Genomic DNA, 14744 nt, shown 5'->3' on the forward strand with positions numbered 1-14744 from the left:
CTGTCTGGTTCCAAACCGCCAGTTAAAGAGCAAAAGGAATTCAGTCCAAAGACAAAATGCCTATTCAGAGAATGGGACAAATTGACAATCGACAGTGATGGTATTCTGTACAGAATCACTACAGCCCGCAAGCAGTTAGTTCTACCAGAGCAGTACAAAGGTAAAGTGATGGAAGAGTTGCACAATAACATGGGACACCAAGGTACTGACCGCACTGTATCACTAGTACGTGACCGCTTCTTCTGGCCTTATATGCAATCTGACATTGAGCACTATGTGACTAAAACTTGTAGCTGTGTCAAGCAGAAAAAGCCAGGCCATGAAACAAGAGCTCCTCTGACAAACATTGTGACAACACAGCCATTTGAACTGGTATGTATAGATTTCCTCCATCTCGACAGATGCAAAGGGGGATATGAGTACATCCTCGTGATTGTTGATCATTTTACACGTTACACTCAAGCCTACGCCACCACATCAAAGTCAGGAAAAACTGCTGCAAATCTCATCTTCAATGACTTTGCCCTGAAGTTTGGGTTCCCCTCCCCGCATCCACCATGACCAAGGGGGAGAATTCGAAAATCAGTTGTTCCATCAGTTAAAGAAACTCAGTGGCATGGCCGGGTCCAGAACAACACCCTACCACCCGATGGGGAACGGTCAAGTGGAACGAATGAACAGAACATTGTTGCAAATGCTAAAGACACTAACTGAGACACAAAAGTCAAACTGGAAGGAGTCTCTAAACAAACTGGTTTATGCCTATAACTGCACCGTTGCGAAGTGACTGGCTATTCACCATTTTATCTTCTGTTTGGGAGATCACCCAGGCTTCCAGTTGATATGTTCTTTGGATTGTGCACAGAGGCAGGTTCCAGTAACCAGCGAGACTACGTGGAGAACTGGAAACGAGGAATGGAAGAAGCATACGCCATTGCAAATGAAAATGCTCAGAAAGCTGCTGAAAGAAGTAAAAGTACTATGACACTAAAGTTAGGAGTTCAGTGCTACAGCCTGGCGAGCGAGTTCTGATTAAAACCTGACACCAAGAGGAGGACCAGGCAAACTCCGTGAACTATTGGGAAGATCAAATTCACACAGTAGTGAGACAAATGGGTTCAGACCTGCCGATTTATGAGTTGAGACCAGAAAAGGGTAGGGGACGCTCCCGGGTCCTGCACAGAAACCTGCTCATGTCCTGTGACCACTTACCTTTTGAGAGACAACCAGAAATGACTAAAGATGACAAAAGTAAGAAAAAGAGACATCAGCCTGGATCACAGCCTCTAGATTCTGATGAAGACAGCGGGGATGAATATGACCTTCATCATGAGCCGCTACAGGTCCCCACATTTCCTACAGTACCTGAGAGGTATGCTGAACCAGCGAGAGAGTCGGGAAAACAGGCCCCCACCAGTGAAACAAACAGTTGCAGTGCCAGTTCCTGATATGCTACCAGCACAGCCGCTTGTTGAAAATCAGCTGGAGGAGAAAACAACAGTTAAAGAACTGCCTGCTGAGGAGATGAACTTGCCTGCTGAAAATGTGCCTGATGATCGTCCACTAAGTGCCTTTCCTTCATTAACTGCTGCTGCTGAACCTGAGGAACCAGCTTACCAGCTGCCACAAAGAGAGAGACACCCTCCAAGACGTATCACCTATGATCAGCTTGGTATCCCTTCCTGCTACAGTATCCAGCCACAGCCACAGTTGTTCCCTGTCTACCCTGCACCAGGACTGGTTCCATGGCTGCCATCACTACAGCGATATTACCTTCAGCCACCCTACATGTATGGACTTCAGCAAACTTGAGGCCACAGACAGAGTTGACATGTTTGACCATGGACTACTGACTGATTTCACAGACTTTCACGAGACAATTAGCAGACTATGCATAGAGATCATTAAAACTGATGGACTGTTGACAATAGTATGAGAAAAGACTGCTTATGGACTGTTTATACAGCTGGTCAACAGATATGGACTGTGAATATAATTTCTTGGTTCTATTTGAACTGTGAACTTTGACCTCTGCTCAAGGACTAGCTTACAGAAGAGGATTTTCTACGTCCAGTGCTTATAGACTGTTAAGAAGATAATGTTGGTAATGTTGGGACAACATTTATTTTGTCGGGGAGAGTGTGACAGGTTAAAGGACATATTCATAGCCTGTTATACACTAAAAAGTATTAGTAAGTTCATGGTATGTAAGGATCTTAAAATATCTAAGGTTAAAAAGAGAATGCATCCAGTACTAGTTCATAGAGATTGATAAAATGCATAAATGTGTTTAAAATCCAGTCAAGAGTCAAAGGGGTTAATATTGTAAGAGGAATGTGTAAATGTTATATTGACTACTTTATTTTGTGGTGCCTAATTTAAGGGTAAAAGTGTTCATCTGTGATCTACTAAATGCTCTTAATCTATGAGCCTGAGATCGATTGCTCTGGTCTCCACCCAACTTCCTGGGGAAATCGCGGTCTTTTCTCATTACACTAAATTTGTCAGTGAGGAAACATAACTGCGTCACGTTCAGTGATTATTTCTTCCCTTTTTCAGGGGTGTAACAATAGGACCTGGATGACATCACCTGGCCCCCTCGTGTGAACTCTGACCACTGCACACATAAATGTGTGATGAGTGTGTTGTATTAAGTATGGATGGAGTGTCTCCATCTCCCCCAGCCCTCTCTCTCTCTCCCCCAGCCCTCTCTCTCTCCCCCAGCCCTCTCTCTCTCTCTCTCCCCCAGCCCTCTCTCTCTCTCTCTCCCCCAGCCCTCTCTCTCTCTCCCCCAGCCCTCTCTCTCTCTCTCCCCCAGCCCTCTCTCTCTCTCTCCCCCAGCCCTCTCTCCCTCTCCCTCTCTCTCCCCCAGCCCTCTCGCTCTCTCTCCCCCAGCCCTATCTCTCATTTTACTTTTGCTAGCTGTGAATTGCCAGAGGTGTCTTCTTGACTGAGAAAAAAACCTATTCTCCTCTCCTCTACAGTAAAGGTGTAACCTTTTTAACAATGGTTTCAACAAGACATGGAGGAGCAAATCAAATCACATTTTATTTGTCACATGCGCCGAATACAAAAAAAAAAAATAATAATAATAATAATATGCCATTTAGCAGACGCTTTTATCCAAAGCGACTTACAGTCATGCGTGCATAAAAAAAAAAAAGTGTGTATGGGTGGTCCCGGGGATTGAACCCACTACAAGTGCCGTGCTCTACCAGCTGAGCTACAGAGGACCACAGGTGTAGACCTTACTGTGAAATGCTTACGTACAAGCCCTTAACCAACAATGCAGTTTAAAGAAAAATAAGAGTTAAGAAAATATTTACTAAATAAACAAAAGTTTAAAAAAGTAACACAATACAATAACGAGGCTATATACAGAGGGTACCGGTAACGAGTCAAATTGCGGGTGTAAAGGCTAGTCAAGGACAAATGCACTCAGTATGAAAATGTATGCACTCACTAACTGTAAGTCGCTCTGGATAAGAGCGTCTGCTAAATGACTAAAATGTTAAATGTAAAAAAAAAAGATGCTATCCAGGATTGGCTGTCCCCATAGGAAAACCCTTTGAAGAACCCTTTTTGGTTCAAGGTAGAACCCTTTCCACAGTGTTCTACATGGATCCCAAAAGGGTTCTACCTGGAACCAAAAAGGGTTCTCCTATTGGGCAGCCGAAGAACCCTTTCGGAACCCTTTTTTCTAAGAGTGTAGTACCCCTCCCACACCCCAAACAGGCAAACATTCCATTGATGCGTTAATGTAGGTACTTTACTCTCTCCCCCTACTTGTTTCACTATGTCCTCAAACCTAATCCCTGGTGCATGGAAATAATTACCAGAGCTTTGGTTTTTGAAACAAATAAATGGTTGAGTAGAGATGGGGTTACTGGTATTTTAGCTGTTGACATGGTTGTATACTGGGTGCTTACCCAACCTCACTGTGTGAGAGAGCTCTATTAATGCCATCATAAATAACATTCTCACACCCTGTCACCTCCACTTTCCCCTCCCTGCAGGGTGGTGGAGAGAGAGAGAGGGAGGGGGAGAAACAGAGACAGAGAGAGATTGCAAAGTTCAGTGTTTGTGTTCAGTTAGAATGTGGAGGGGGCACTTACGCAAGTTCACGGCCAATATGTGTAAAATGTCACATCTCACACTCCACTGATCACAACTGGGGAACAATCTCTCTCCAGCAGGTTTTAACTTTGTGGATCATAGATTCCCATGGTGCTTCTGGGTCGGGTGGAAGCTTGCCTACAAAACGATCTATCCAAACTAAACTAATAGGATCATACATCACAGTCAAAAAGAGATCAACTGTTTGAAAGCAGGACATTTGTGAAATCAAAGCCAACACACATGTTTATTTGTTTTCACTGAGGTCGGATTACAAACTGACACCTGACACAGTGACTCAACCTGTGACAAGTGGTTGAAGAGTCATTGTAAAACTCCCTGGTGTGACTGATGTAGCTCATCCTACTCTGACCTGCCACTGACAGTAACAACTTCAGCTGAGAAGAAACAATGGTGCTGGTGTTGCACAAAACACCAATACAATAGGCTACTCTGGCAATGGTCACGCACAAATGACAGTACACATTGGATAGCAGTACATGTATACACTTGTAGGCTACAGTACAATTATTTGGTCAGCAGAGGTATGTTGACATGTCTTGCACCAGTGTCATGTAATTTAACATAGGGGCTATTTTGCATTTGTGGTGAGTTGATCTGGCCCAATAACGGCACATAACTCTAGTTTGTGGATAAGGGAATGCACACACACCACTCTTGAATCTTGCCATATGTTCCCTCACGACTCGCGAAGTAGCCTATCCTCGTGGAACGGACGAGGTGAAGGAAAGAAACAGACAGTGTGCTACACGTGGATGCTTGGCCACATAATAGGCGTACTGTATGCCAATTGTATTTCACCGGTCATCAACATGCCTTTATTAGCAATCACTATAGCTAATTCATTCAACACGAGAACACCGGTAGCAAAACTGGCCAGTGTCCACAGTACATTCACAATAATGTGGCAAAATGACAAAAAAACATAGTGTTTCACCCAAAACCAAATTCAATTTTCTAAACAAACACAAGAAACAGAGCAAATTACACTTTTTGTATTAGGCTATAGAAATAACGGGCCACTCACCAGCTGGATCGTGCAAAGAAAGATCAGCGTACATCGGCCGCTGCAGCACCCCATTGTGTCAAAAACCAAATAGCACTCGAGAAACGATGAAAACATATACAACGGTCTAGACTGGCTCACTATGGCAAAGACCTTTCAGTGCAACGAATGGCTTCAAGCTCGGTCCACGGTGAAAACTGTGTCGGTAAGCTCCAGGCGCTGGCGTCCCATGCTTTTTCTCTCCCCCAAATGATCGCTTTGTGTGTGAGAGGGGGGACTTGGGTTGATAGTCTACTACCGCTAGCACTCGAGTGTGTGTGTGTGTGTGTGTGTGTGTGTGTGTAGCCGGGCAAGAAGGGGGAGGTGGAGGGGGATAGGATAGAGGGCGTCAAAAACGGATCATGGATTTAACGGCGCCCTGTGACACTGGTCTGGTGTTCTCACCTGGTCCCTATAGTGTTTTTTCCCCCAGAGTTTAAACACAATTTTCACAGGAACTCTTTTCATAACCTGTTATATTGAGTAGTCTACACAATTATGCAAATGTAGTTGGATATTGTTTAAAATATCCTGTTACTCAGCATGTTAGGTGCGTAGATATTTTTGCTTCAATATTTTCACAATTTGTTTACAAAATCATAATAAATGTTGGTAAAGGTGAAACCTAAAAGTAAAGTACTAGCACAGTGTCAGCTACATTTTTCTTACATTAAAACCACTGAGGAGCGATGAGTCCAAAACCATTACGTAATTTAGGCGCCACCCGCTGGTCATTTGACGCTATTACACAACCACGAACAGCCGTGAACGACGTCCATCCTTTTCATGTACGTATTGCTTATGGTGAACTCTTATAAAATATTAGCGTTGTCAAAACGATTGATCACTAAATCCAGAGAAATTACGGACCATGTAAAAACAGTTGATCACTAAATCTGTCTAGAAGGACCACGTAAAACGGTTGGCTGGTATGCCCTCACCCGTCTGAGCGGTCGGCTGTGAATGCCCTCACCCGCTATATACTTATAACTGATTGGTTTGGTTCTGTCCTCTATAGAGCTGTCCAGTTAGAACATGATGTTGAGGCCCATCATTGTACTCTTGATAGAAGATGTTTATATGATTTTGGTAATCGGAATGACTTGGAATCTTATTGTTGTGGTTCTATAAGACAAAGATATGCACACATGTAAACAGTATTAGTTAAGGGTTATAATTATACAATATACATAAATGTACATGAATAAATGGCAAATAGCATTACACTTACAACATGTCTATAAAGGGCTATAAACACAGCATCAATATAACATAAACTTAAACATTCACCTCTTGGAGAGCGAGAGAAACGAATTACTTGGATTGACAAATGGTGAAGATTTATAGCACCCTCTCTCTCCAGCCTTGCTTGAGAATCTGCCAGGCTGAGACCTTATCAGATCTGCCCTGGTGCCACAGGGTCATAAATTACTCTGAGCATGAGCAAACGCCAATAACTATCTGGGATGACTCTAGAAGCTCGCCCATGGCAGCGCAATAAAACACCTTAATAAAGGCCACTATGGAAAACGCTGTAATAGCGCGTGCATGCAAAATACTATGTTTATCAATACAATAATTAAACCACTTCTGCAAAACTACTTGTGCAACCAATGCAATAATAACACTTATGGCAGTATGGAATAACACTACATACGATAAACAATACGCAAAGCAACTCTAACATTAAATAATAGTAACAGCCATACAGTAGAACATATGTCTGAAAGCTGTCAAAGTAACAGTAAGTAATTAGTTGTAATGACCTATTATTACACAGCATGTAAAAACCCCAATAACCCCCCTGCAACTTACATTTCAATGCATGCACAACATTCAGACATTCGTGTTACTGTCGACAATAACAAGTCCTCAGAAACATGCACCTTCTCCCTTCGGACGACGATAACGCTCTAACCTGAGTAGGCGGGTGCAGTGTCCAGATGCGCATTTCCAAGCGCTCTGATTGGTTGGGAATGGCAGGGCTGTGAAGGGTGAGGGATAATTTACGTAGGCTGAGCAGCCAAACAAACGGGACTTAAGGGAAACTGAAGGGACTGTGAGGGGTAGTTAGGAAGAGAGGAGAGAAGGACGGCCTTCTTTACAAGCCTATAGTGTCTTGTCTTATTTGTCCTATTCTGTATTTTAAAGACCCTGCTGACTATTTCACAAATGTGTGTAGGGTTAAATTAGGGTTAAACTGTGATTTGAAAGGGCGTTTAAAAAGGTAAACGCAATCACATGTATCATATAATATACCATTCTGAATGAAGGGAAATACATCCACTAGTAGAAGACTACTTGGTAATAGACAGTATGAAAATGCTGTGACTGTCACAAGTGTAGAGAGGAGGAGGCAGTCACAGGTTTAGAACTACTGAATTTATTAAAGCACCATAGCTTAAAGCAGGACGAAACCCACAGCGCAAAATATAAAGTACTCAGGAAATAGTAGGCGTGATACCTCTCAGGAAAACAAGCAACATATACAATGACCGACAAAGACAAATGACAAGGGAATATTTATACAGTGATAGAGTGGGGATTGGAACCAGGTGTGTCACTGGTTGTGACACACCTGGTTCCACTGGTGTAATGATGACGAGACAAGTCCGGGGTTGATGAGTGAAGGGCGTTTGCCAGCAGTAGGTTCGGCAGCAGCTAGAAGGCCTGCGACGCCGAACGCCTGAGCTGGACAGGAGGGGGAGCCAAAGCGAAGGCTGGTGTGACAGTGACTGTATCAAGACTACATAGAGAGAGGGAGAAGAGAAGTGATAGATAGCAACACCTCCTCCATAGATTTCAGTTTTGCTATATGAGTGTATATTTCTCACATCTGTGTAGTGATTAGTGTTACTGATCATAAAAATAGACACTGTATAATTAGATGGCTTTATTACTGAGTTCACAAACATAATTCTCTAGACCTTACCACCTTGTGAGGTAGGCCATTGCGATTGATGATGCAGTCAGGAGGTAGACAAGGAGAGCAGGGCCTGCGTGTTTCTGTGTGTGTGTATGTCTAACCTTTTCCCTCCATTTTCCATCAATACATTTCACCCTATTCTATTCTCTCCACCCCCTCCTACTCCTCATCTCCTCCCTCCTCCTCTTTCTCTACCTCCTTTGCCCTTGTGGTCCTGTGTAGCTCAGTTAGTAGAGCATGGCGCTTTTAATGCCAAGGTGGTGGGTTTCATTCCTGGGATCACCCATACGTAAAATGATGATAAGTTGTTTTGGATAAAAGCTTCTGCTAAATGGCATATATTATAGTATTATATCAATCAATCCTCCTTTCTCTCCTCCTCCACCCCAAGTTCTCCACCCTCTTCTTCTTTCTTCTCCTCTTAGTCTTTCTCTTTACATTTTACATTTTAGTCATTTAGCAGACGATCTTATCCAGAGCGACTTACAGTTAGTGAGTGCATACATTTTTCATACTGGCCCCCCGTGGGAATCGAACCCACAACCCTGGCGTTGCAAGCGCCATGCTCTACCAACTGAGCTCTCCTCCACCTTAACCATGACCCTTCATCCTTCCATTCTCATCCTCCACCTTAAGCCTGACCCTTCATCCTTCCATTCTCCTCCTCCACCTTAACCATGACCCTTCATCCTTCCATTCTCCTCCTCCACCTTAACCCTGACCCTTCCATTCTCCTCCTCCACCTTAACCCTGACCCTTCATCCTTCATCATTCCATTCTCCTCCTCCACCTTAACCATTACCCTTCATCCTTCCATTCTCCTCCTCCACCTTAACCCTGACCCTTCATCCTTCCATTCTCCTCCTCCACCTTAACCCTGACCCTTCATCCTTCATCATTCCATTCTCCTCCTCCACCTTAACCATGACCCTTCATCCTTCCATTCTCCTCCTCCACCTTAACCCTGACCCTTCATCCTTCCATTCTCCTCCTCCACCTTAACCCTGACCCTTCATCCTTCCATTCTCCTCCTCCACCTTAACCCTGACCCTTCATCCTTCATCATTCCATTCTCCTCCTCCACCTTAACCCTGACCCTTCATCCTTCCATTCTCCTCCTCCACCTTAACCACGACCCTTTATCCTTCCATTCTCCTCCACCTTAACCCTGACCCTTCACCCTTCATCCTTCCATTCTCCATCTATACCCATCTCTGGCTCCTCCTCCTCCACATCTTCCACCTCCACCTCTTCCTCCCCCTCCCCCTCCACCTCCTTCCCCTTCTCCTCCTCCTCCTCCTCCTCCTCCTCGTCCTCTTCCCTCCCCTCCACATCTTCCTCCTCCTCTTCCTACCCCTCCTACTCCTCCACCTCCTACTCATCCTACCCTTCCTCCTCCTCCTCTTCCCCCTCCTCCTCCTCCTCCTTCACCTTGGCCCTCTGTCCTGCTCTTTCTGGTTGTGGTCTGGTCCACAATAGAAAAGCCTTTAAGAGCAGTCTCTTTCAGAGGCCTGGCTGGGTCTGGCTGCCATGGCAGGTTCCCATCTCGTCCCTGCACAAGCGTGATAAATCTTTTACACGTCTGAGAGAGGGAACACTTCACTGTTCATTACATCACACACTCCTCCGCTCCACTCCTTAAAAGCACCCTCTCTCTCTCTCTCTCTCTCTCTCTCTCTCTCTCTCTCTCTCTCTCTCTCTCTCTCTCTCTCTCTATCCCATCGCCCCACATCGCTCGGCCCAGCCCAGGCCAGTAGCCCGCCTCTCTGTACAACTAGGAATATATCTGATTGGTATTTTGGAGGCGGGTGGGCGAGGGACATGTTTTTCACTGTGGAGGATGTGTTTTCTATTACTAGAGGGATTTGAGTTGTGTAATGAGTTTTTGGAGCCATGGACGGTAATCTGGCATTCAAGTATAGCAAGAGTATAGTAAGAGACAAAGTTATAAGCTGTTACTATCCTCATCATAATTTGCTGTTTTGTCAGTGTGTTCAGAATACTGAACAATGCCAAAGATGATCAATCTCTTAATCAATACAATGAGTCAATACATAGGCCTGTTGTGTTAGTGTGGTTCTGGCAGCCCAGTCCAGCCCAGCAGGAATAAGGTCACTGGTTTAGCTCTATTACGACAACTAATGGAGGTTTCCTTGTGTTCCCCTTTCACCGCCTCTATCCTTTGACACCTCCTTATCGCCCCAGTGTGTTTGTCTGTGCGTGTGTGTGTGTGTGTGTGTGTGAATGGGCTGTTGTGTGTCCAGTCTGGCCCTATAGGCCGTGGGGTCTGGTGCTCCCATCCCCATTCCTCACACAGACACTAACTAGAAGTGACAGGCCAGTCAGTACCATGGTGCTCTGAGGAGCGCTGCATTGTAGCAGAGACCCAAGAGTCTGGTGCATGGCCGACAACAACACAAAGAGTTCTGAAAAGCAGACAGGGAGGAGGCTTTTCTCTCCTTGAAAGCGTCTCTCCCTTTCTCTCTCTCTCTCTCACACACACACACACACACACACACACTCATACATGCATGCATGCATACATCACTGACAATGACAACGAATTCATCATCAGTGCAAGCCCATTCGAACCTCAAGAGCAACATATATACCACCCATGTCTTAACAGTCTTGATCCATCAGGGTATTTCCAACTGCCCTATACATCACTGTTTTGCCAATCAGCAGTTATATTTAGCTATATTGTGTGTATGCATGCTTTAATTATTTGTTGTCCATCTTGGACAGCATGCAATACTCTCGCTACTCTGTTCTGTTAGATATCTGGTTTAACAGAGCTGCTCTCTCTCTCTCTCTCTCTCTCTCTCTCTCTCTCTCTCTCTCTCTCTCTCTCTCTCTCTCTCTCTCTCTCTCTCTCTCTCTCCCTCTCTCACTCCCTCTCTCACACTGGACATTCCCCATAAAGGCCCAGTATAAATGGAAAAAGGGAATCTACCACTAACTTGCTGTGGGCTACATGCAATGTGAATGAATGGTTTCCTTATTTAGACCCAAGCTCATGCACTATGTATGTGTTATGTAGCCCAGGCAAAAGTGGCCTCTCTTATGTGGGCTTTTACTCCAATGTTTTACAATGAGAATATTCTAGACTTGATGGGGAATAAATACAGAGGTTATTATTATGAATATATGAATCATTTATATTTATATCAATGTCATCTCGCAAGAAATACTGTACGTGTCCCCATATCCTCAATATTATTTATTTAGACCTCTTTTTATAATTTCTTAGGCTGTCCGTTGGGGGGAGCTATGTGGAGGAGGTCGCTTGAGTGAATGAGTAGGGCGCCTGCCTCCTGCCTCCATCACATGGTCTTGAGCAATCGCGAGCACAGATGGACAGGAAGGGAAACCGAGAGATGAGACCCTCCGGTAGCACGAGAAGCATCTTATAAAATAGAAACAGAAGCCGCTACTTCTGCTCCATAAACGGAAAACGGACGCAAGAAAAAAAAACTACAGTTTTGCACAGTGCTATGCTGCTTTCGCGTTTTATATCACAGAAGATTGAGGGATGGTTGTGAGTGAGTGAGGAGGGCGGATCTTTGCAGAGAACGCTTGCAAAAGCCAAGGCGCGCGCTGTCCCAAGAGAACTCATTTGAAGAGCTTGCAAAGAGAGAGAGAGCGAGAGACGGGAATGCCGGTCAACATCGCTCCTCCGGTTCACCTGCGAGGCTGAGTGAGTATAATTAGGAATACAATTTTACCAGTTGAAAACGGTTTATTTGGTGGTCTACACTTTTGATCACTTTTTTTTGCGTTCTGTCAGTGATGTGACAGACCACTTCGAGAGACGCCAGAGGGGCCGTATTTTCCACCTGTCTGATCAATGATTAATTCTCAGTAAAGGGCTGTAGCCAATGGGACAGCGATGTGAGAAACTTGTTTATGTCCTTTGGGAATTCTGAAGCACACCGTTGGTGTGATGGACAGCAGGGGAGAGAGGTGCCGATCAGGGTGTTATGATAAAAGTCATGACCTTATCATTCTGTCTGGGTTTGATGCAGCCCATCTGTTCTAGATGCACATCTCGACCCTGAAGAGATGATGCTGTGTTTATTAGACAGGGTTGATGAGGGTGTGGAGGGTGGACTGGGTCTCCCTTTTAGAACAGAATGGACAAATTCATCAACTGGAGGAGAGCATGGATTCCCAGCTGTTCTCATTGATGCTGTGTGTGTTTGTGTGTGTGTGTGTGTGTGTGTGTGTGAGGGAGCAAGGGATGCACAGCGGGTTCCACGGTGCATATCGTTGAATGAATTCCTCTTTGCAGCAGGGGTTACCAGCTTCTCAAGTGTGTGTGTGTGTGTGTGTTTGTGCACCTTATTACACTCATTGTGTTGATTTAAGCAGGAGAGTGACCCCAATGAGCCATGCTCCTGTATCTCTCATTGTGGAGTGATGCCCAGAATCACACAGCTTTCACACTGACAGACAGGAGAAAATTGGATGAGGCATTCTCACTGAAACACTGTCTCCAGTCTTTTCTGTAGGGTTTTCACTAACACTTTACTTGAAGCACCTGCTTAGGTAGTGTTATGATATGGATGTTCATAACACTATATACACTGTTAAAATGAAGTGGTTTGTAACACAAACTAGTGGCAACTGAGCTGCCACCAACTTTAAGGAGACGAAACCTGGAGTTTTGAAGCATATGTGTGAAAGGGGTTAAGGTGTACTGAAGCATTCAACCTAAGGTGTTCTGAAGCATGACATGGTGTGTTGTAACACCACTTAATCAAGAGTTGTGCAACACCTTGCAAGAGACTGGGAGCACTAACCTGGAAAAGGTTGAAAACACTATTATGGTGTTTTGAGTCCTGTTTAGTGCAGAATTAGATACCTTCTCTTTTGGTGTCATTTCGTCTCTCGCTAAAGCTCCTAAACACTACACTCTAAGAAAAAAGGTGCAATCTAGAACCTAAAATGGTTCTTCGGCTGTACCCATAAGAGAACGCTTTGAAGAACCCTTTTTGGTTCCATGAAGAACCCTTTCCACAGAGGGTTCTACATGGAACCCAAAAGGGTTCTCCTATGGGGACAGCCCGAATAACCCTTTTGGAGCCCTTTTTTCTAAGTGTATGATGGTGTTTCGAATCCTGTGTAGTGCAGAATTAGATCCCTTCTTCTGGAGTTTAAATACTGTAAATGGGAGTCCCTCTTTTTGTATATTCCCTGCTCTTATATGGTGTGCTGATAAACTCCTAATTGGTAACTCCAAAAGGTCAAATGTACAGTATTATGCTCAAACCAAGTATATGAGAAAATAGTTGTGAAAATACAAACTAATACAGTACAATAAGTACAACATTTCTTTTTCAAGACATGATTTTGAAGTTTCAAGGGCTTTATCTTTTCTTTGCAAATTATCAAATGACAAAAAAACATGAACAGGTCTTTCACATTTTTATATTGATAAAGACTGTTGAAAGATCTGTAAGGTATTGATCATATTTAGGTCTGTGGCGGTCATTACATGTTGTCAGCCGGTTATTGTCATACAAAAGTATGCTGGTCTCACAGTAATTGACCGTTAATTCACCTAAACATGCTGAGCATCTCCTGGCCTCCATGCATACCCACCACTGATGCTGATGCGGGCCTTTGGAACATCTACATTAAAAAAAGTATAATAAATCAATTTAATATACACCATCACAATAAATCCATTATTTATTTTAGTCAGGTCTAAAGAAACATTATGATATGAAGAAAATGTATTTCAGAACAGAATATGAGTTGGCCTACTGCAGGGTTCTTCAATTGCGGTCCTGGAAGGCCGAAAGACCTCTGTTTTTCATCCTCTCCTTCTAATCAGGGGCTAATTCAGACCTGGGACACCAGGTGAGTGCAATTAACTACCAGGTAGAAATAAAAAACAGAAGTGTTTCGGCCCTCCAGGACCGGAATTGAAGAACCCTGGCCTGCTGTATGTTAGTTATCTGGCTATGCTCCATGCCATAGGCTGTAGGCTTGTTCATTTAGCTGACAGGATATGCTTACAAGTCTTGTGCCATTATTTTATTTTATATGATTTTATGGTAAGAAGAATATAATTGAACTCATTTGAATAAAATAGAAAGGATATGTTTCCCATTACAGAGCTAGTTCGCATATGAAGTGGCAATGTTGAGCGTAAAAGTGATTATTTGAAATAGGTCCTATATGCTAGATTTAGTTATTTGGCAACTTTAGTTGTAAATGATACAAACCTTAGAATGCCTTAGAAATCAAAACAGATATGGGCTATTGATCATTTGAGAAAGTAGCAAAAAAATATTTCTCTCTATTCCTTGCCTCAGGCTGCACAGTTGTTCTCTCATCAAGTGATCACATTTTCACCCATCAGACTATTCTAAATTTAATCTTGTCTTCAGTGTTTTTTTTATAAAACAAAGGTGTGGTTGAATTTATTCTGCCACTGTGTCTTCTTATTGTCTCAGCCTTTAGGCCTATATATATATATATCACAGTCGCAAGGCATATTAATTAAAGGTAATAGAGCAAACAACGCAATTATCACAACACTTAGCTTGTAATATGGCTTTTTGGCTTCCCAAGTGATTTTACGCACGCACCGCTACTGCTTGTCTTTACTAATATGTAACATTT

General features: G+C 43.7%; 1 protein-coding gene across 3 annotated transcripts in view; it reads right to left on the reverse strand.

The window, feature by feature from the left end:
* The window catches only part of LOC121545323 (sodium/potassium-transporting ATPase subunit beta-1-interacting protein 3-like), a 102842-nt gene extending 97403 nt beyond the window's left edge, over nt 1–5439 (reverse strand). For all 3 annotated transcript variants that reach the window (XM_041855744.1, XM_041855741.1, XM_041855742.1), the window contains exon 1: nt 5165–5439. In XM_041855744.1, the coding sequence (XP_041711678.1) occupies nt 5165–5260 (96 nt within the window). In that variant the 5' untranslated portion in view covers nt 5261–5439. The remainder of the gene's footprint in view (nt 1–5164) is intronic.
* Nucleotides 5440–14744: the final 9305 nt, after the last annotated feature.

Source organism: Coregonus clupeaformis, chromosome 30 (assembly GCF_020615455.1).
Source record: "Coregonus clupeaformis isolate EN_2021a chromosome 30, ASM2061545v1, whole genome shotgun sequence".
Classification (NCBI taxonomy): Eukaryota; Metazoa; Chordata; class Actinopteri; order Salmoniformes; family Salmonidae; genus Coregonus; species Coregonus clupeaformis.